The sequence below is a fragment of the Oncorhynchus kisutch genome, unplaced genomic scaffold (assembly GCF_002021735.2).
Source record: "Oncorhynchus kisutch isolate 150728-3 unplaced genomic scaffold, Okis_V2 Okis07a-Okis12b_hom, whole genome shotgun sequence".
Classification (NCBI taxonomy): Eukaryota; Metazoa; Chordata; class Actinopteri; order Salmoniformes; family Salmonidae; genus Oncorhynchus; species Oncorhynchus kisutch.
Window position 1 is genome coordinate 3,462,925 of NW_022261984.1, and position 21,660 is coordinate 3,484,584.

Consider the following 21,660-nt stretch of genomic DNA (forward strand, 5'->3'; position numbering starts at 1 on the left):
AAAACAGTCAGATATCATGGTTAATACCAGTACCTACAGGGTTAAAAACAGTCAGATATCATGGTTAATACCAGTACCTACAAGGTTAACAACAGTCAGATATCACGGTTAATACCAGTACCTACAGGGTTAAAAACAGTCCGCTATCACAGTTAATACCAGTACTTACAGGGTTAACAACAGTCAGATATCATGGTTAATACCAGTACCTACAGGGTTAACAACAGTCAGATATCATGGTTAATACCAGTATCTACAGGGTTAAAAACAGTCAGATATCATGGTTAATACCAGTACCTACAGGGTTAAAAACAGTCAGATATCATGGTTAATACCAGTATCTACAAGGTTAAAAACAGTCAGATATCATGGTTAATATCAGTACCTACAGGGTTAAAAACAGTCAGATATCATGGTTAATATCAGTACCTACAGGGTTAACAACAGTCAGATATCATGGTTAATACCAGTACCTACAGGGTTAAAAACAGTCAGATATCATGGTTAATACCAGTACCTACAAGGTTAACAACAGTCAGATATCATGGTTAATACCAGTACCTACAGGGTTAAAAACAGTCCGCTATCACAGTTAATACCAGTACTTACAGGGTTAACAACAGTCAGATATCATGGTTAATACCAGTACCTACAGGGTTAACAACAGTCAGATATCATGGTTAATACCAGTATCTACAGGGTTAAAAACAGTCAGATATCATGGTTAATACCAGTATCTACAGGGTTAAAAACAGTCAGATATCATGGTTAATATCAGTACCTACAGGGTTAAAAACAGTCAGATATCATGGTTAATACCAGTACCTACAGGGTTAACAACAGTCAGATATCATGGTTAATACCAGTACCTACAGGGTTAAAAACAGTCAGATATCATGGTTAATACCAGTACCTACAGGGTTAACAACAGTCAGATATCATGGTTAATACCAGTACCTACAGGGTTAACAACAGTCAGATATCATGGTTAATACCAGTACCTACAGGGTTAAAACACTGTCTAAATTTGACTGAAGTGGAAGATAGGAATCGCCCAAAATGATCCCAAAGTATGAAGCATCTCTGTTGTTTAATCTGTTAATGGAGGAAGAATAGCTGTATTTAAAGTGGTGTTTTCTCACCCCATCTCTCTTACTGTTGAGGGGGACTTGTACAGCTGCTCACATTAACAGGAAATATAGTGACCAGTTACAGTTATCTCCTTGCCTTGCAAATGTTATCCATTTAGTTAATGTAAGTAGAATTCATGCCATATCATATTTTTAGCAAATACACAACATTTTGTAAGTTCAGCAAATTCGTAACATATCAGACATATTGTAATTCTTAACATATCATACACATTGTAATTCGTAACATATCATACACATTGTAATTCTTAACATATCATACACATTGTAATTCGTAACATATTATACAAAATTGATGATGGGTATCCACAAATTGATACATACCATATGAAAGGTAACATGTCATACTAAATGGAGTGTCTCGGATTTACATACAGGAAAATACGAAATGCTCTGAGACTAGGTTGGAAATACACAGTGGCGAGTTACATAGGACTTTATGAACATGATAATGAATGTTTCAGCAGTTAGTAACCATCCTAAAATACAGAGCCTCGAACATGTCAGAACATTTAACCTCCAGTCTTACAGGAACAACCTTTAATTTAGGAGATGTAGTATTTAGCATTTCATGTATTCATTTCCACAAGTATGTCATTTTAACAGTTTTCCTTTGTGAAGTAAGTTACCTTCATGTGGAAGACACACTGTATTCTGTTTTTGAATATTAATAATCTGTTTGTTACAGTTTATTTTACTCAGTTGACTTTTGAAGTCTTGGGGCATGGGCCACCGACCAACCTCATCACATTAACATAAGCTAAATTGTTTGTGTGGCAATCGGAAGAATAATAAATATAGGTTTACACTTCCATGTGACTACGGTGTACTTACCAGTTCCTCAGCTTGAGGTTTTTTATCTATGCTCCAGTTCACAGTATCCTGTCCACTCCTCTTCCTGTCAACATTAGCATAGATCTCAACAGACTGCTCCATATAAAGGCTAATTCTAATTGCCCCCTTAATAAAATATACTTTGGTACTTTATGTATCTACACACAGTACTACAGACAGTATATTATGTTTTATATCCTGTTAAACAGCTGCTTTAGTTTATCAGTCTGTTGTGTCTGAGAACGTACAGTGTTACATGTGTAGGGAGAACTTCACACCTTAACCAGTGGTTTGAGCAGACAGCAACCTCCAGGAAGAGACACAACAGCAGATAGACACCATGATGAGTGTGTGGATATGTAGCAGGCAGGTCCACTGGTGCTTGGTGTTGCCATTGGTAACCTACACTTTGTCTCTTGTTAAGTGAAGGTTGTGAGTCATTATCACCTTTCAATATTATAGTTTTTTTTGTGTTTACGTGTGTGTGTGTGTATGTGTGTGTTTATGTGTGTGTTTATGTGTGTGTTTATGTGTGTGTGTATGTGTGTGTGTTTATGTGTGTGTGTGTGTGTGTATGTTTATGTGTGTGTGTGTGTGTGTGTGTGTGTGCCCTCTCAGTACTGTTCTGCCCTCTGTGTTTGTCCAAGTCGCACTGTTTTAATAGAAACATGTTTGTGTCCCACCTTGCACATCCGTTTGAAACATTCAGTATGATTCAAGATAGAATTTAAGTGATCATATATTTTAGCAGATAAAAGATTGGACTCAGTGAATTTGCACATAGATCACATAGCATTACTGAGGCTTTGACACCCCAGCCTTTAAACAGAGGTCACGTTATGTCTTGTACTCTGTGACCAGCAACCTATTTCATCACATACATCACCAATGGCCTGATGCCATATAGGGGCCTCTTTTCTATGTATACTGTTATTCAGAAGTGTGTGTGGGAAATCTATCCTTGCATCTTTCTCATTAGTTTAAATGGGGAACTTTGTGTGTGTGTGTGTGTGTGTGTGTGTGTGTGTGTGTGTGTGTGTGTGTGTGTGTGTGTGTGTGTGTGTGTGTGTGTGTGTGTGTGTGTGTGCGTGTGTGTGTGTGTCCAACTGCAGGTCACACTGTTTTAATGATCCAATCACATTCAAGCAGGAAGCTTGATCGAATTAACATAATTAAGAAATACCCATCAAAATCTGTCCGTTTAAACTAGAGATATGTGATATTTTGCATGGGCTGCGTCTCAATCCACCTCATCCGCCAATATCACACTTCCATATCTCCGGTGAAAGGTGGCAGAGCTAGAGCGGTGTTTGTCAGACCATGAGACACCCCAAAAATCGGCCTTCTCAAAAAAACAACTATAAACTATTAGAACCACTCTATTGAAAGCTGAGACTCTAAAGAACACGATAGTTTCCTCCGTTATAAACTATTAGAACCACTCTATTGAAAGCTGAGACTCTAAAGAACACGATAGTTTCCTCCGTTATAAACTATTAGAACCACTCTATTGAAAGCTGAGACTCTCATGGACAAGATGGTTTCCTCCATTATAAACTATTATGACCTATGAATCGATGTTTGCATCTTTCTCAGAGGTTGTAAAAAGGGAACTTCAGACTTGTGTGTGTGCTCATGCATTCATTTGGGTGTGCCCTCTCAGTACTGTTCTGCTCTCTGTGTGTCCAACAGCAGATGACACTGTTTTAACAATTCAATCACATTCCATCAGGAAGCTGGTTAAAGGGCATTGTTCCTTTATTACTTTACTTTGTTGTTATGATAAAAGCCATTTATGCTAATAGTTCAACATGCAAAAATAAATATATATATATATATATAATAAATAATAAACAAGCATAAGCCGATGGAAAATTACATAAATTGTTACATTTTTGTCATTTAGCAGAAGCCCTCGTCCAGAGAGACTTACATACTAATAAAAACTATGAATATAAGCATTTTACTGATTGCATGTCTACATACGATCCTCTAAATCTAAAACAATTCAATGTTTTTCTTTGTTTGTTATTATTCTCTTACTTTTCTTCTTCCCCATGTCTCTCTGACACTTAGGCTATATATATATATCCTCCTATTAGAGAAGGTCCAAGGTCACTCCTCTTGGACCATGTTATCCAAAGTGTTTTGAGGAGCTGAGGAAGAAGGATATGAGGAAGAATATAGGAAGACTCATTGAGAAAGAGCCATTGACATATTTATAATACCACTATTTTACCTCGATGGTGAGTGGATCTCTCACTTTATCCACTAGGTGGAATTATCACTTAACCTTTCAGTACTGTTTCCAACCATCAACATGATAACATCATCACTTAACCATTCATCATGACTATTAACATGATAACTACTAGACATCATCACTTAACCATTCATCATGACTATTAACATGATAACTACTAGACATCATCACTTAACCATTCATCATGACTATTAACATGATAACTACTAGACATCCTCACTTAACCATTCAGCATGACCATAAACATGATAACTACTAGACATCATCACTTAACCATTCATCATGACAATCAACATGATAACTACTAGACATCATCACTTAACCATTCATCATGACCATCAACATGATAACTACTAGACATCATCACTTAACCATTCAGTATGACCATCAACATGATAACTACTGGACATCACCAGTAAACAACTAGAAAGAGAGAGACAAAAGCATCTTAAGCCTCACAGGGATAACCAATAATTACAGTGTGATTGGTTTCTCACAGACCCAGTGTTGTTCAACACATGGTCCGTCCTTCCAACACTTCAATGGGTCTGTTGCTGTCTGTGAGATCTCAACACAAACCACCTCGTCATTGAAGTTATTAGGTTCTCCTTCCATCCAATACCTATAAACCACACAGTGAATCAGAGATGAAAATCGTCTAAAACATCATAGCGAATCAGTCCATTAACCTCATCACCGAGAGAGAGAGAGAGAGAGAGAGAGAGAGAGAGAGAGAGAGAGAGAGAGAGAGAGAGAGAGAGAGAGAGAGAGAGAGAGAGAGAGAGAGAGAGAGAGAGAGAGAGAGAGAGAGAGAGAGAGAGAGAGCTGACTGTGGATGAGATGTAAAAATGACGTTTACAACAACAGAGAAACAGATTATTAAAGTAATTCAGAACTGTCAATCACTCACGTAGTTGTAAATGGTGTGCTGTCAACCCACTTCCAGATTCCGTCTTTTTTATAAATACCAATCCAGACATTCTTCTTAAATCCGTTAATGAATATCTATAATATTATTTTGGCAGAAAAAAAATTGGCCATTATTTATTCTCCATTTCAGAGACATACATAATAGTAGTAGTATAATAGTAGTAGTAGTATAATAGTATTATTATAATAGTAGTAGTATAATATCAGTAGTATAATAGTACTTTTACTTCACTACATTCCTAAAGATATATACTATTTGCTCCATACATTTTCCCTAATAGCCAAAAGTACTCGTTACGTTTTGAATGCTTAGCAGGACAAGAAAGGTGTCTGATTTACACACTTATCAAGAGGACATACGGGACATATTTTTTTGAAAAACCGCTTATCGAAAAGCTGATAGTAGTAGTATTTCCACTGAAATGTTAAACAAGCTAATTGCTAACCCGTTAGCTAATATTTTTTACGACACCAATAATCACAAATATTGATGGCTTGATCACAGGACAACACAGTTGAAGGTAATATATTTCTTAAATGCTGATGAATATGCCGATAATACGGGGTTCCACGCTAGTAGTATAGTAGTAGTAGTATGATAGTAGTAGTATAATAGTAGTAGCATACTAGTAGTATAGTAGTAGTCGTATGATTGTAGTAGTATAATAGTAGTAGCATACTAGTAGTATAGTAGTAATAGTAGTAGTAGTAGTACAGTAATAGTAGAATAGTAGTAGTAGGAATAGTACTAATATAGTAGTAGTAGTATAATAGTTGTAGTAGTAGTATAATAGTAGTATCATAATACTAGTATAATAGTAGTATTAGTATAGTAGCAGAAGTACAAGTCGTAGTAGTATCGTTGTAATAATAGTATAGCATTAATAGTATAGTAGTAGCAGTAGTAGTAATTGTATAGTAGTAGTAGTAGTATAACCATAGTATTATAATAGTCAGAGTAAAATAGTAGTATTATAATATATAATAGTATGGGTATATCAACTCAGCAAAAAAAGAAACGTCCCTTTTCCAGGACCCTGTCTTTCAAAGATCATTCGTAAAAATTCAAATAACTTCACAGATCCTCATTGTAAAGGGTTTTAACAATGCTTCCCATGCTTGTTCAATGAACCATAAACAATTAATGAACATGCACCTGTGGAACGGTTGTTAAGACACTAACAGTTTACAGACGGTAGGCAATTAAGGTCACAGTTATGAAAACTTAGGACACTGAAGAGGCCTTTCTACTTACTCTGAAAAACACCAAAAGAAAGATGCCCAGGGTCCCTGCTCATCGGCGTGAACGTGCCTTAGGCATGCTGCAAGGAGGCATGAGGACTGCAGATGTGGCCAGGGCAATAAATTGCCATGTCCGTACTGTGAGACGCCTAAGACAGCGCTACAGGGAGACAGGATGGACAGCTGATCGTCCTTGCAGTGGCAGACCACGTGTAACAACACCTGCACAGGATTGGTACAGCCGAACATCACACCTGCGGGATAGGTACAACTGCCCAAGTTACACCAGGAACGCACAATCCCTCCATCAGTGCTCAGATTGTCCGCAATAGGCTGAGAGAGGCTGGACTGAGGGCTTGTAGGTCTGTTGTAAGGCAGGTCCTCACAAGACATCACCGGCAACAATGTAGCCATTGGGCACAAACCCACCGTCACTGGACCAGACAAGACTGGCATAAGTTGCTCTTCACTGACGAGTCGCAGTATTGTCTCACCAGGGGTGATGGTCAGATTTGCGTTTATCGTTGAAGCAATGAGCGTTACACCGAGGCCTGTACTCTGGAGCGGGATCGATTTGGAGGTGGAGTGTCCGTCATGGTCTGGGGTGGTGTGTCACAGCATCATCGGACTGAGCTTGTTGTCATTGCAAGCAATCTCAACACTACCCTTCCTGCAGGCTCATCCTGACATGACCATGACCATGACAATGCTACCAGCCATATTGCTCGTTCTGTGCATGATTTCCTGTAAGACAGGAATGTCAGTGTTCTGCCATGGCCAGCAAAGAGCCCAGATCTCAATCCCATTGAGCACATCTAGGACCTGTTGGATCGAAGGGTGAGGGCTAGGGCCATTCCCCCCAGAAATGTTCGGGAACTTACAGGTGCCTTGGTGGAGGAGTGGGGTAACATCTCACAGCAAGAACTGGCAAATCTGGTGCGGTCCATGAGGAGGAGATGCACTGCAGTACTTAATGCAGCTACGGGCCACACCAGATACTGACTGTTACTTATGGTTTTGACCCCGCCCCTTTGTTCAGGGACACATTATTCAATTTATGTTAGTCACATGTTAGTCGAAATGGTTCAGTTTATGTCTCAGTTGTTGAATCTTGTTATGTTCATATACAGTATATCACAAAAGTGAGTTCACCCCTCACATTTTTGTAAATATTTGAGTATATCTTTTCATGTGACAACACTGAAGAAATGACACTTTGCTACAATGTAAAGTAGTGAGTGTACAGCTTGTATAACAGTGTAAATCTGCTGTCCCCTCAAAATAACTCAACACACAGCCATTAATGTCTAAACCGCTGGCAACAAAAGTGAGTACACCCCTAAGTGAAAATGTCCAAATTGGGCCCAAAGTGTCAATATTTTGTGTGAGGGGTTTCTCACTTTTGTGATATACTGTAAATATTTACACATGTTAAGTTTGCTGAAAATAAACGCAGTTGACAGTGAGAGGACGTTTCTTTTTTTGCTGAGTTTATATAATCTCATGCACACTTTTGTTTCTGACAGGAAATGGCAATTTATAAATTGACAGTGACATGAACATTTGCGATGCAGTTGGTTATACATGTTGAATACTAATCAGAGAAGTAGATGATAATAAAGAGACAGTTGCATTGAAGTATTAATAATGTATTATCTATTACCTGTTCTTCTCTGCTGTTTATAACAACCAACTCTCCTCCCATTGTTCTGCACTCCTTCTGACCGGCCCCCGGTGTGTTCATCTTGGAGGAGACATAATAACAGCTTGTGCCAAACTTCCACCATTCAGCTAGACAGGGTTCCTCTGAGATAAACACAACAGAACAACAGGCATTCAAAAGTATTCTATGTACTAAATGAAATGAATGAATTCCACTCACCAGATAACCTAACCCTGGTCTGTAGCTGGTCTCTCTCTTCTGTCATGCTGTTGCAACTGGTCTGTAGCTGGTCTTTTTCTTCAGTCATTTTGTTGTAACTGGTCTGCAGCTGGTCTCTCTTGTTAGTCAGAAGGCTGTAACAGGCCTGTAGCAGGTCTCTCTCTTCAGTCATGCTGTTGTATCTGGTCTGTAGGTGGTCTTTTTCTTCAGTCATGTTGTTGTAACTGGTCTGCAGCTGGTCTCTCTCATTAGTCAGAAGGCTGTAACTGGCCTGTAGCAGGTCTCGCTCTGTTGAGTCTCGCTGACTAATGATTCCATCTGTAAAAAGGAAGAGTTAATCAAAAATGTAATTACCACACCATTGATGATTAAGTATGATTAAGTAGGCTACTTAAGTCTCAGTGACAACATACTAAACTTACAGTAGACAGCCAGACCTATGATCCCAGCCAATAGGAGAACACACAGCAGCCCCAGACACACTGCAGCAACTCCAGAGGGTCTCTTCCACCACTGAACATGTACTGAATCACAAATGATTAAAGATCTTTGGTAATGTGTTTTACTGTTTCATCCAGGATTGGGACAAATAAAGCTAGAGTAATACAGGGTAATCTCACCTGTTTTGTGTGTGTGTGTGTGTGTGTAATCTTACCTGAAGCAACAACTCCATCTTTTGGACTGGCCTTGAAGTCTCGTACGTTGGCATATAATTGACCATCAATGTCTGTGTTCTTCATTGCATCAGGCTCATCGTCTTTAAATCCATTAGAATTTTCATAGACTCCCTCTGACATCTTAACCCACTTGTGCTCAAATACAGTAACTTCTATTTCTAACCTCAGCTCTAATCTATGTCTGCAGCTGTGTCTTCTCACTGCACTGTCCTGCGTATGTGTGATTTACTGTAGTGACACTATTGTTTTAACTTTCAACAGTGAAGGGGAAACTGGTCCCCACGTGACTTGCACCAGCCTTAGTTCCTAATCTGAACATGTTTGTTTCCCACAGTGATCATTTGTTTTAAACATATGATTCAACTGAAGTGATAATATACAACATGATATGACTCAATATTAATGCTATATGTGTGAATTCACAGAGTCCCAATTTTGGATAAATCACATATGCCCTACATATATCCTAAGTTTACAGCACCCCCAGCCTTTAAATGGAGAGATACTTATGTCTTGCACTCTGTGACCGGCGGTGCAGGGGGGAAGTTGCCACAAGACACTGATCTTTGGTCCGTTTTGAATTTCACCACAAATGCTTAAAGTTTGGATTTGGGGACGGAACCCTGATTCTAGATCTGTACAATATAGGGTCTTTGTTCTATCTATGCTGACTGTGGAGAGATACTCAGAATGAAAAAGCCGAAGTTCTGATGATATCTCCATAGTTTCAGATTGACAGATTTAAGAGAAAAAAGAATACAACTCTTCACATGTTTTATGACAAAAAGTTCATATTACCAAAGTGTAATTTAGTATATCATAACATATACATACCGGTTACAACTAATGACAAAACTCATTACACTGATTCCACTGTTCCACATGACATCTACCTACAAGGAACTATTACACAACTCTACAGCTCTAGTCTATTTCACAGGAGGAGAGAAAGCATCACGCAGATCCTTAGATACAGAGACAGAGTCAAAGGTGTCCCTCTGGTGGATGTAGTACTAACTACAGGTACAACTGTAGAGTTGGTGACAGAGACCTGGGTGGATGTAGTACTAACTACAGGTACAGCTGTAGTGTTTGTGACAGAGACCTGGGTGGATGTAGTACTAACTACAGGTACAACTGTAGAGTTGGTAACAGAGACCTGGGTGGATGTAGTACTAACTACAGGTACAACTGTAGAGTTGGTGACAGAGACCTGGGTGGATGTAGTACTAACTACAGGTACAACTGTAGAGTTGGTGACAGAGACCTGGGTGGATGTAGTACTAACTACAGGTACAACTGTAGAGTTGGTGACAGAGACCTGGGTGGATGTAGTACTAACTACAGGTACAGCTGTAGTGTTGGTGACAGAGACCTGGGTGGATGTAGTACTAACTACAGGTACAGCTGTAGTGTTTGTGACAGAGACCTGGGTGGATGTAGTACTAACTACAGGTACAACTGTAGAGTTGGTGACAGAGACCTGGGTGGATGTAGTACTAACTACAGGTACAACTGTAGAGTTGGTGACAGAGACCTGGGTGGATGTAGTACTAACTACAGGTACAGCTGTAGTGTTGGTGACAGAGACCTGGGTGGATGTAGTACTAACTACAGGTACAGCTGTAGTGTTGGTGACAGAGACCTGGGTGGATGTAGTACTAACTACAGATAGAGGGAGGAGAGGTAGAGAGAGGTTGATGACAGAATAAAGGATGAAAGTAAAGCAGAGTAGAAGTAATAAAAGGATGGGCGTAAGGAAAGTACAGTTGAAGTAGGAAGTTTACATACACTTTAGCCAAATACATTTTAACTCAGTTTCACAATTCATGACATTTAATCTGAGTAAAAATCCCTTTCTTAGGTCAGTTAGGATCACCACTATATTTTAAGAATGTGAAAAGTCAGAATAATAGTAGAGAGAATGATTTATTTCAGCTTTTATTTTCTCATCACATTCCCAGTGTGATAAATGTCCATTTATTTGGCGCGTTTGATTCAGAAATACATCGGTTCCAACTCGCCCAACTTGACTATAAGGGTATCTAATAAATTACCTGTAAACTTGGTCCAAACATTTCAAACAAAACCTCAGGTACCCTAAAATGTAAATAATCGATCAAATTTAAGACGGAATAAACCGTTTCCAATACCGGAGAAAAACAACGAGGTGCGCGCTCCTGTTCACATGCACAAAAAGACTTGAGTTCATCAGAGTGACACATGGAAAGAATAGAACTACTTCTTCATTTCTCAAAATATATATTTTTAAACAATTTCTAAAGACTGTTGACATCTAGTGGAAGCCATAGGAACTGCAATCTGGGCCCTAATAAATCAGGTTTCCTATAGAAATGCATTGGAAAACACAATGACCTAAAATAAAAAATTATGCTCGGGGCTTCGCCTGCCAAATCAGTTCTGTTATACTCACAGACATTATTTTAACAGGTTTAGAAACTTTAGAGTGTTTTCTATCCAATATTACCATGCATATGTATATCCTAACTTCTGGGCCTGAGTAATAGGCAGTTTACTTTGGGCACGCTTTTTATCCGGACGTGAAAATACTGCCCCCTAGCCCAAAGAGGATGTATAACCTCTCATATAGCCGCAATATCAACTCCTGCAGAATTAAACACGTTTTGCAGTAAAAATATAGACCACATGTAGGCAAAGCTTGGACTTGGGAATAGGAGTGGAGAAATATGATTTATTTATTTCTGCATTTTGACAGAATGCAATGCTCAGTTCGATACTATCTGTAGAGGTGCTGTCTTCATCGTAAAAGCAACATAAAACCTGATCATATTTTAACCACATAAAATATACATCAAAGCCAAACTAAAATCTCATCAGAAATACCTTGGTCGTTTCCACAGCTGTCTTTTTCCTTACAACCGGTCAAAATGATTTCATTTGGACATTTTGCACAGCAATTATTTCAATTTATTTGTTGGGTTCTTGTATTTTCTCCACAGACCCTAAACATCTTTGCAAGGTGAAAGATGACACAACTTCACCGATGTCACCTAGCATTCATTCTATTGATCTTATACATTGTTCTGTTGATCAAGGGTTTATTTATTCTTCTAGGGCAACATATACTTGTAATGACAAAATAGATGCTACATGTATCTTATTATTGACAAGTTGTCTAACAAATAGCCTACCAAAATGTTGGAAATTATAAGCAGAAATATATCTAAATCAAGCTAAACAAAGTCATGCACCCCATGTCAAATAAATATTGAGTGTGGGGGTCAGATTTTCACCATATCACATACAGTCAGGCGGATGGGTTATTAGCCATTGCGGGCGGGTGTGGGTGAAAAAACAGATGACCACTAGGGTGCGTATGTAGTATATCTGAATGTGTCGGCGTGTGCTTGTGTAAGAAATGGAACTCTATCTAAATAATGCCATTTGCGCAAAAGGTCAAGTCTACAGAATGTTGTGTACACGCTATACCACATGGAGACAGTTTGAATACACAGCATTCCATTGCTCTATTTGAATACGAATAACAAACCCAGACACAATTCCAAATCGATCTATGTGGACTTCAACAAAGCAGTTCAAGATTCTGCACATATGACATCATCATTCAAGTACCATGCACTGCATTTCTACCTGACTGACGCTGTTCAGATTCTTAGAGAAAGACAAGAGACATGTAAGGAAACCTTTCACAGAACCAACAAGAAGTTTGATCAGAGTGTTCTCAACCACGAGATGCGTTTCGGCACCTTCGCCACAAGCTCTTTAAGATCCGACTTAGCCAACTTTGAGAATGTGTCTTGCTTTAAGGTCCACACTTGCTTTGGTGTTGAGCTAACTTCTTACTCAGCCTTTCCTGAAGAGAGAGAAGCTTTAAGATTTTTGAAGTCACCAAAATCCAGACAAAGTCACCAGTGAATAACCTGTTGTGTGAAGTCGTCTATACACTAAAGAGCAAGGGAGTAGACAGTGATCTGAATTGCAAATTGAATTTGAGTGGAGAATCGAACATCATCAGAGCGTGAGATACAGGCTACATAATACTCTATATTATGTTGATAACTACTGTATATTACTGATCATTACCAACATACGTTGAGAAGTAGCCTGATCTGAAACAGCTGCCCCTGTTACAATGAGGCTTGTACGAACTCAAACCCAGTAGCAGAGAAACACAGCAAGCAGAGGTAAGGGTAAATCCAGATATTTACTTAAAACCTAGGTAGAAACAAGGCATCAGCACCAGAGTGCACGTAACAAAACATAAGACCTCAGCAATGCAACAGTGGTTGTAACATCTTATCAGATTATAATGATCTGATAGTTCAACTTACCAGACTGGAGCACAATTGAGGTTGTTTTGTATTGTTCAGCTTCAGGACGTTTTTTTCAGACGGTCTGCCAAGATCTACTTATACCTGGTCAGATTTCTTTACAGGCAGACATAACCACAAACCATGTTCCCACACTGAGGCACCAAGATCTACTTATACCTGGTCAGATTTCTTTACAGGCAGTCATAACCACAAACCATGTTCCCACACTGAGGCACCAAGATATGCAGATCTTCATCTACTGTCTATCCACAGGTTAACTGTCATAACATCTACTGTCTATCCACAGGTTAACTTCATAGACAGTAAACCTTAGGACAGTTAACCTGTGGATAGACAGTAAACGTTAGGACAGTTAACCTGTGGATAGACAGTAGATGTTATGACAGTTAACCTGTGGATAGACAGTAGATGTTATGACAGTTAACCTGTGGATAGACAGTAGATGTTATGACAGTTAACCTGTGGATAGACAGTAAACCTTAGGACAGTTAACCTGTGGATAGACAGTAGATGTTATGACAGTTAACCTGTGGATAGACAGTAGATGTTATGACAGTTAACCTGTGGATAGACAGTAGATGTTATGACAGTTAAACTGTGGATAGACAGTAAACCTTAGGACAGTTAACCTGTGGATAGACAGCAAACGTTAGGACAGTTAACCTGTGGATAGACAGTAGATGTTATGACATTTAACCTGTGGATAGACAGTAGATGTTATGACAGTTAACCCGTGGATAGACAGTAGATGTTATGACAGTTAATCTGTGGATAAACAGTAGATGTTAGAACAGTTAACCTGTGGATAGACAGTAGATGTTATGACAGAAGTTAACCTGTGGATAGACAGTAGATGTTATGACAGTTAACCTGTGGACAGAGAGTAGATGTTATGACAGTTAACCTGTGGATAGACAGTAGATGTTACGACAGTTAACCTGTGGATAGACAGTAAACCTTAGGACAGTTAACCTGTGGATAGACAGCAAACGTTAGGACAGTTAACCTGTGGATAGACAGTAGATGTTATGACATTTAACCTGTGGATAGACAGTAGATGTTATGACAGTTAACCTGTGGATAGACAGTAGATGTTATGACAGTTAATCTGTGGATAAACAGTAGATGTTAGAACAGTTAACCTGTGGATAGACAGTAGATGTTATGACAGAAGTTAACCTGTGGATAGACAGTAGATGTTATGACAGTTAACCTGTGGACAGAGAGTAGATGTTATGACAGTTAACCTGTGGATAGACAGTAGATGTTATGACAGTTAACCTGTGGATAGACAGTAGATGTTATGACAGTTAACCTGTGGATAGACAGTAGATGTTATGACAGTTAAACTGTGGATAGACAGTAAACCTTAGGACAGTTAACCTGTGGATAGACAGTAAACGTTAGGACAGTTAACCTGTGGATAGACAGTAGATGTTATGACAGTTAACCTGTGGATAGACAGTAGATGTTATGACAGTTAAACTGTGGATGGACAGTAAACGTTAGGACAGTTAACCTGTGGATAGACAGTAAACGTTATGACAGTTAACCTGTGGATAGACAGTAAACGTTATGACAGTTAACCTGTGGATAGACAGTAGATGTTAGGACAGTTAACCTGTGGATAGACAGTAGATGTTATGACAGTTAACCTGTGGATAGACAGTAGATGTTATGACAGTTAACCTGTGGATAGACAGTAGATGTTATGACAGTTAACCTGTGGATAGACAGTAGATGTTATGACAGTTAACCTGTGGATAGACAGTAAACCTTAGGACAGTTAACCTGTGGATAGACACTAGATGTTATGACAGTTAACCTGTGGATAGACAGTAGATGTTATGACAGTTAACCTGTGGATAGACAGTAGATGTTATGACAGTTAAACTGTGGATAGACAGTAAACCTTAGGACAGTTAACCTGTGGATAGACAGCAAACGTTAGGACAGTTAACCTGTGGATAGACAGTAGATGTTATGACATTTAACCTGTGGATAGACAGTAGATGTTATGACAGTTAACCTGTGGATAGACAGTAGATGTTATGACAGTTAATCTGTGGATAAACAGTAGATGTTAGAACAGTTAACCTGTGGATAGACAGTAGATGTTATGACAGAAGTTAACCTGTGGATAGACAGTAGATGTTATGACAGTTAACCTGTGGACAGAGGGTAGATGATGTGACAGTTAACCTGTGGATAGACAGTAGATGTTATGACAGTTAACCTGTGGATAGACAGTAGATGTTATGACAGTTAAACTGTGGATAGACAGTAAACCTTAGGACAGTTAACCTGTGGATAGACAGTAAACGTTAGGACAGTTAACCTGTGGATAGACAGTAGATGTTATGACAGTTAACCTGTGGATAGACAGTAGATGTTATGACAGTTCAACTGTGGATGCACAGTAAACGTTAGGACAGTTAACCTGTGGATAGACAGTAAACGTTATGACAGTTAATCTGTGGATAGACAGTAAACGTTATGACAGTTAACCTGTGGATAGACAGTAGATGTTATGACAGTTAACCTGTGGATAGACAGTAGATGTTATGACAGTTCAACTGTGGATGCACAGTAAACGTTAGGACAGTTAACCTGTGGATAGACAGTAAACGTTATGACAGTTAATCTGTGGATAGACAGTAAACGTTATGACAGTTAACCTGTGGATAGACAGTAGATGTTAGGACAGTTAACCTGTGGATAGACAGTAGATGTTATGACAGTTAACCTGTGGATAGACAGTAGATGTTATGACAGTTAACCTGTGGATAGACAGTAGATGTTATGACAGTTAAACTGTGGATAGACAGTAAACCTTAGGACAGTTAACCTGTGGATAGACAGTAAACGTTAGGACAGTTAACCTGTGGATAGACAGTAGATGTTATGACAGTTAACCTGTGGATAGACCGTAGATGTTATGACAGTTAACATGTGGATAGACAGTAGATGTTATGACAGTTAACCTGTGGATAGACAGTAAACCTTAGGACAGTTAACCTGTGGATAGACAGTAGATGTTATGAAAGTTAACCTGTGGATAGACAGTAGATGTTATGACAGTTAACCTGTGGATAGACAGTAGATGTTATGACAGTTAAACTGTGGATAGACAGTAAACCTTAGGACAGTTAACCTGTGGATAGACAGCAAACGTTAGGACAGTTAACCTGTGGATAGACAGTAGATGTTATGACATTTAACCTGTGGATAGACAGTAGATGTTATGACAGTTAACCTGTGGATAGACAGTAGATGTTATGACAGTTAATCTGTGGATAAACAGTAGATGTTAGAACAGTTAACCTGTGGATAGACAGTAGATGTTATGACAGAAGTTAACCTGTGGATAGACAGTAGATGTTATGACAGTTAACCTGTGGACAGAGAGTAGATGTTATGACAGTTAACCTGTGGATAGACAGTAGATGTTATGACAGTTAACCTGTGGATAGACAGTAAACCTTAGGACAGTTAACCTGTGGATAGACAGTAAACGTTAGGACAGTTAACCTGTGGATAGACAGTAGATGTAATGACAGTTAACCTGTGGATAGACAGTAGATGTTATGACAGTTCAACTGTGGATGGACAGTAAACGTTAGGACAGTTAACCTGTGGATAGACAGTAAACGTTATGACAGTTAACCTGTGGATAGACAGTAAACGTTATGACAGTTAACCTGTGGATAGACAGTAGATGTTAGGACAGTTAACCTGTGGATAGACAGTAGATGTTATGACAGTTAACCTGTGGATAGACAGTAGATGTTATGACAGTTAACCTGTGGATAGACAGTAGATGTTATGACAGTTAAACTGTGGATAGACAATAAACCTTAGGACAGTTAACCTGTGGATAGACAGTAAACGTTAGGACAGTTAACCTGTGGATAGACAGTAGATGTTATGACAGTTAACCTGTGGATAGACAGTAGATGTTATGACAGTTAACCTGTGGATAGACAGTAGATGTTATGACAGTTAACCTGTGGATAGACAGTAAACCTTAGGACAGTTAACCTGTGGATAGACAGTAGATGTTATGACAGTTAACCTGTGGATAGACAGTAGATGTTATGCCAGTTAACCTGTGGATAGACAGTAAACCTTAGGACAGTTAACCTGTGGATAGACAGTAGATGTTATGACAGTTAATCTGTGGATAAACAGTAGATGTTAGAACAGTTAACCTGTGGATAGACAGTAGATGTTATGACAGAAGTTAACCTGTGGATAGACAGTAGATGCTATGACAGTTAACCTGTGGACAGAGGGTAGATGATATGACAGTTAACCTGTGGATAGACAGTAGATGTTATGACAGTTAACCTGTGGATAGACAGTAGATGTTATGACAGTTAAACTGTGGATAGACAGTAAACCTTAGGACAGTTAACCTGTGGATAGACAGTAAACGTTAGGACAGTTAACCTGTGGATAGACAGTAGATGTTATGACAGTTAACCTGTGGATAGACAGTAGATGTTATGACAGTTCAACTGTGGATGCACAGTAAACGTTAGGACAGTTAACCTGTGGATAGACAGTAAACGTTATGACAGTTAACCTGTGGATAGACAGTAAACGTTATGACAGTTAACCTGTGGATAGACAGCAAACGTTAGGACAGTTAACCTGTGGATAGACAGTAGATGTTATGACATTTAACCTGTGGATAGAGAGTAGATGTTATGACAGTTAACCTGTGGATAGACAGTAGATGTTATGACAGTTAATCTGTGGATAAACAGTAGATGTTAGAACAGTTAACCTGTGGATAGACAGTAGATGTTATGACAGAAGTTAACCTGTGGATAGACAGTAGATGTTATGACAGTTAACCTGTGGACAGAGAGTAGATGTTATGACAGTTAACCTGTGGATAGATAGTAGATGTTATGACAGTTAACCTGTGGATAGACAGTAAACCTTAGGACAGTTAACCTGTGGATAGACAGTAAACGTTAGGACAGTTAACCTGTGGATAGACAGTAGATGTAATGACAGTTAACCTGTGGATAGACAGTAGATGTTATGACAGTTCAACTGTGGATGGACAGTAAACGTTAGGACAGTTAACCTGTGGATAGACAGTAAACGTTATGACAGTTAACCTGTGGATAGACAGTAAACGTTATGACAGTTAACCTGTGGATAGACAGTAGATGTTAGGACAGTTAACCTGTGGATAGACAGTAGATGTTATGACAGTTAACCTGTGGATAGACAGTAGATGTTATGACAGTTAACCTGTGGATAGACAGTAGATGTTATGACAGTTAAACTGTGGATAGACAATAAACCTTAGGACAGTTAACCTGTGGATAGACAGTAAACGTTAGGACAGTTAACCTGTGGATAGACAGTAGATGTTATGACAGTTAACCTGTGGATAGACAGTAGATGTTATGACAGTTAACCTGTGGATAGACAGTAGATGTTATGACAGTTAACCTGTGGATAGACAGTAAACCTTAGGACAGTTAACCTGTGGACAGACAGTAGATGTTATGACAGTTAACCTGTGGATAGACAGTAGATGTTATGACAGTTAACCTGTGGATAGACAGTAGATGTTATGACAGTTAAACTGTGGATAGACAGTAAACCTTAGGACAGTTAACCTGTGGATAGACAGCAAACGTTAGGACAGTTAACCTGTGGATAGACAGTAGATGTTATGACATTTAACCTGTGGATAGACAGTAGATGTTATGACAGTTAACCTGTGGATAGACAGTAGATGTTATGACAGTTAATCTGTGGATAAACAGTAGATGTTAGAACAGTTAACCTGTGGATAGACAGTAGATGTTATGACAGAAGTTAACCTGTGGATAGGCAGTAGATGTTATGACAGAAGTTAACCTGTGGATAGACAGTAGATGTTATGACAGTTAACCTGTGGACAGAGAGTAGATGTTATGACAGTTAACCTGTGGATAGACAGTAGATGTTATGACAGTTAACCTGTGGATAGACAGTAGATGTTATGACAGTTAAACTGTGGATAGACAGTAAACCTTAGGACAGTTAACCTGTGGATAGACAGTAAACGTTAGGACAGTTAACCTGTGGATAGACAGTAGATGTTATGACAGTTAACCTGTGGATAGACAGTAGATGTTATGACAGTTAACCTCTGGATAGACAGTAGATGTTATGACAGTTAAACTGTGGATGGACAGTAAACGTTAGGACAGTTAACCTGTGGATAGACAGTAAACGTTATGACAGTTAACCTGTGGATAGACAGTAAACGTTATGACAGTTAACCTGTGGATAGACAGTAGATGTTAGGACAGTTAACCTGTGGATAGACAGTAGATGTTATGACAGTTAACCTGTGGATAGACAGTAGATGTTATGACAGTTAACCTGTGGATAGACAGTAGATGTTATGACAGTTAACCTGTGGATAGACAGTAGATGTTATGACAGTTAACCTGTGGATAAACAGTAGATGTTAGAACAGTTAACCTGTGGATAGACAGTAGATGTTATGACAGAAGTTAACCTGTGGATAGACAGTAGATGTTATGACAGAAGTTAACCTGTGGATAGACAGTAGATGTTAGGACAGTTAACCTGTGGATAGACAGTAGATGTTAGGACAGTTAACATGTGGATAGACAGTAGATGTTATGACAGTTAACCTGTGGATAAACAGTAGATGTTATGACAGTTAACCTGTGGATAGACAGTAAACTTTAGGACAGTTAACCTGTGGATAGACAGTAGATGTTAGGACAGTTAACCTGTGGATGGACAGTCGATGTTAGGACAGTTAACCTGTGGATAGACAGTAGATGTTATGACAGTTAACCTGTGGATAGACAGTAGATGTTATGACAGTTAACCTGTGGATAGACAGTAGATGTTATGACAGTTAACCTGTGGATAGACAGTAGATGTTATGACAGTTAACCTGTGGATAGACAGTAGATGTTATGACAGTTAACCTGTGGATAGACAGTAGATGTTAGAACAGTTAACCTGTGGATAGACAGTAGATGTTATGACAGTTAACCTGTGGATAAACAGTAGATGTTAGAACAGTTAACCTGTGGATAAACAGTAGATGTTAGAATAGTTCACATCCACCCTATGTCCTCTGTCTCTGCTAGTCAACATGATGGCTGCTGAACACTTCCTTCACATCAAAGTATGTCCTCATCTCTCATCATGCCAGACATCACACAAAGTAAAATGAATTATTATTACCAGACAGAGAATTAGACAATGTAGGCTACCACTCTGCCTATTGGCTTATTTGCATATTCAAGCCTGTCTCAAAATACAACACTGCCACTTTAATTAAGAAATAAGCGTTTTACTTGACTGACTTTTCAAATACAGCTTAAAATGTAGCCTACACGTTTTGTGCTCTCGGAGAAAGCAGTCACTATCCATTGCTGACCGATACTTATGTATAACTAAGCTAATAACTCGACTAGCAAGGAATATCAACAAATGTGCACACGCGCGACTCTGCGCTCTGAACTGATCTTATGACAGTTAAATACCGCTCGTGGGCAACACCTGTCAATAGAGTACTAGTTTACTCCGTTGCGCTGTGACTCTGTCTACAACAAAATCACAGACTCAAACTTGGAAAATTAGATTTGTTTTGTTGCATTGAAAATGGGCTGATATAATATTGATTCGATCACAGAACAAACGTTGATCTATATAGTGCAAAGTAATAGAGTAAACTAAGTGAAGTTCAATCTATTGAGTCTTCTGCGCAGCAGTTCTGGAGGAATTGCGCTGCCACGCACACGGTCTGTTTCGAGGGAACATTGCTGTCTCGACTGCCTGTTTTTTAGTACAACAATTGACCCGTACCTTTAACTCTAACCATCGCCTAATGTTAACCAATCCGGAAAATAAACAGATTATAAACGTATGATTGATGTTTTAAATGAAGCATTTTTCTTTATAGTTGTCCTGTCTGTGGTACCTTATATCCAGTGATGAAAAGTGGCCTGTGTTTTCTGGACAGATACAGTATATGAGACCTACATAGAATGTGAATAATGACATTAAGGGCACGTCTCAAATGGCACCATATTCCCTGTATGGTGAACTACTTTTGACCAGGTTCCATCACTATGTAGGAAATAGGGTTCTATTTGGGACACAGTAAGTTTAGGGAAGTTATTGCTGGAACAGCTATTGTATTGTAATTTCAGTTGATTTCAGCATGTGTTGCTGTGCCAACACATTTTAGGCCATACCACTGACTTCCTTTAATAACAGCTTCCTGTCTGTCTGTCTCAAATCAAATGTTATTGGTCACATACACATGGTTAGCAGATGT

General features: G+C 38.9%; 1 protein-coding gene across 2 annotated transcripts in view; it reads right to left on the minus strand.

The window, feature by feature from the left end:
• The window catches only part of LOC109876142 (C-type lectin domain family 4 member M-like), a 223,449-nt gene extending 213,987 nt beyond the window's left edge, over positions 1-9,462 (minus strand). Inside the window, exons 1-6 of one of the 2 annotated variants that reach the window (XM_031814920.1) lie at positions 8,958-9,462; positions 8,725-8,826; positions 8,303-8,620; positions 8,084-8,226; positions 5,159-5,253; positions 4,686-4,870 (exon numbers count right to left, since the gene is read on the minus strand). In XM_031814920.1, coding sequence (XP_031670780.1) covers positions 4,723-4,870; positions 5,159-5,253; positions 8,084-8,226; positions 8,303-8,620; positions 8,725-8,826; positions 8,958-9,099 — 948 coding nt within the window. In that variant the 5' untranslated portion in view covers positions 9,100-9,462 and the 3' untranslated portion in view covers positions 4,686-4,722. Of the gene's footprint in view, positions 1-3,725; positions 4,871-5,158; positions 5,254-8,083; positions 8,227-8,302; positions 8,621-8,724; positions 8,827-8,957 lie in introns of those variants that run through there. The other variant, XM_020468605.2, reaches the window with a different exon arrangement.
• Positions 9,463-21,660: the final 12,198 nt, after the last annotated feature.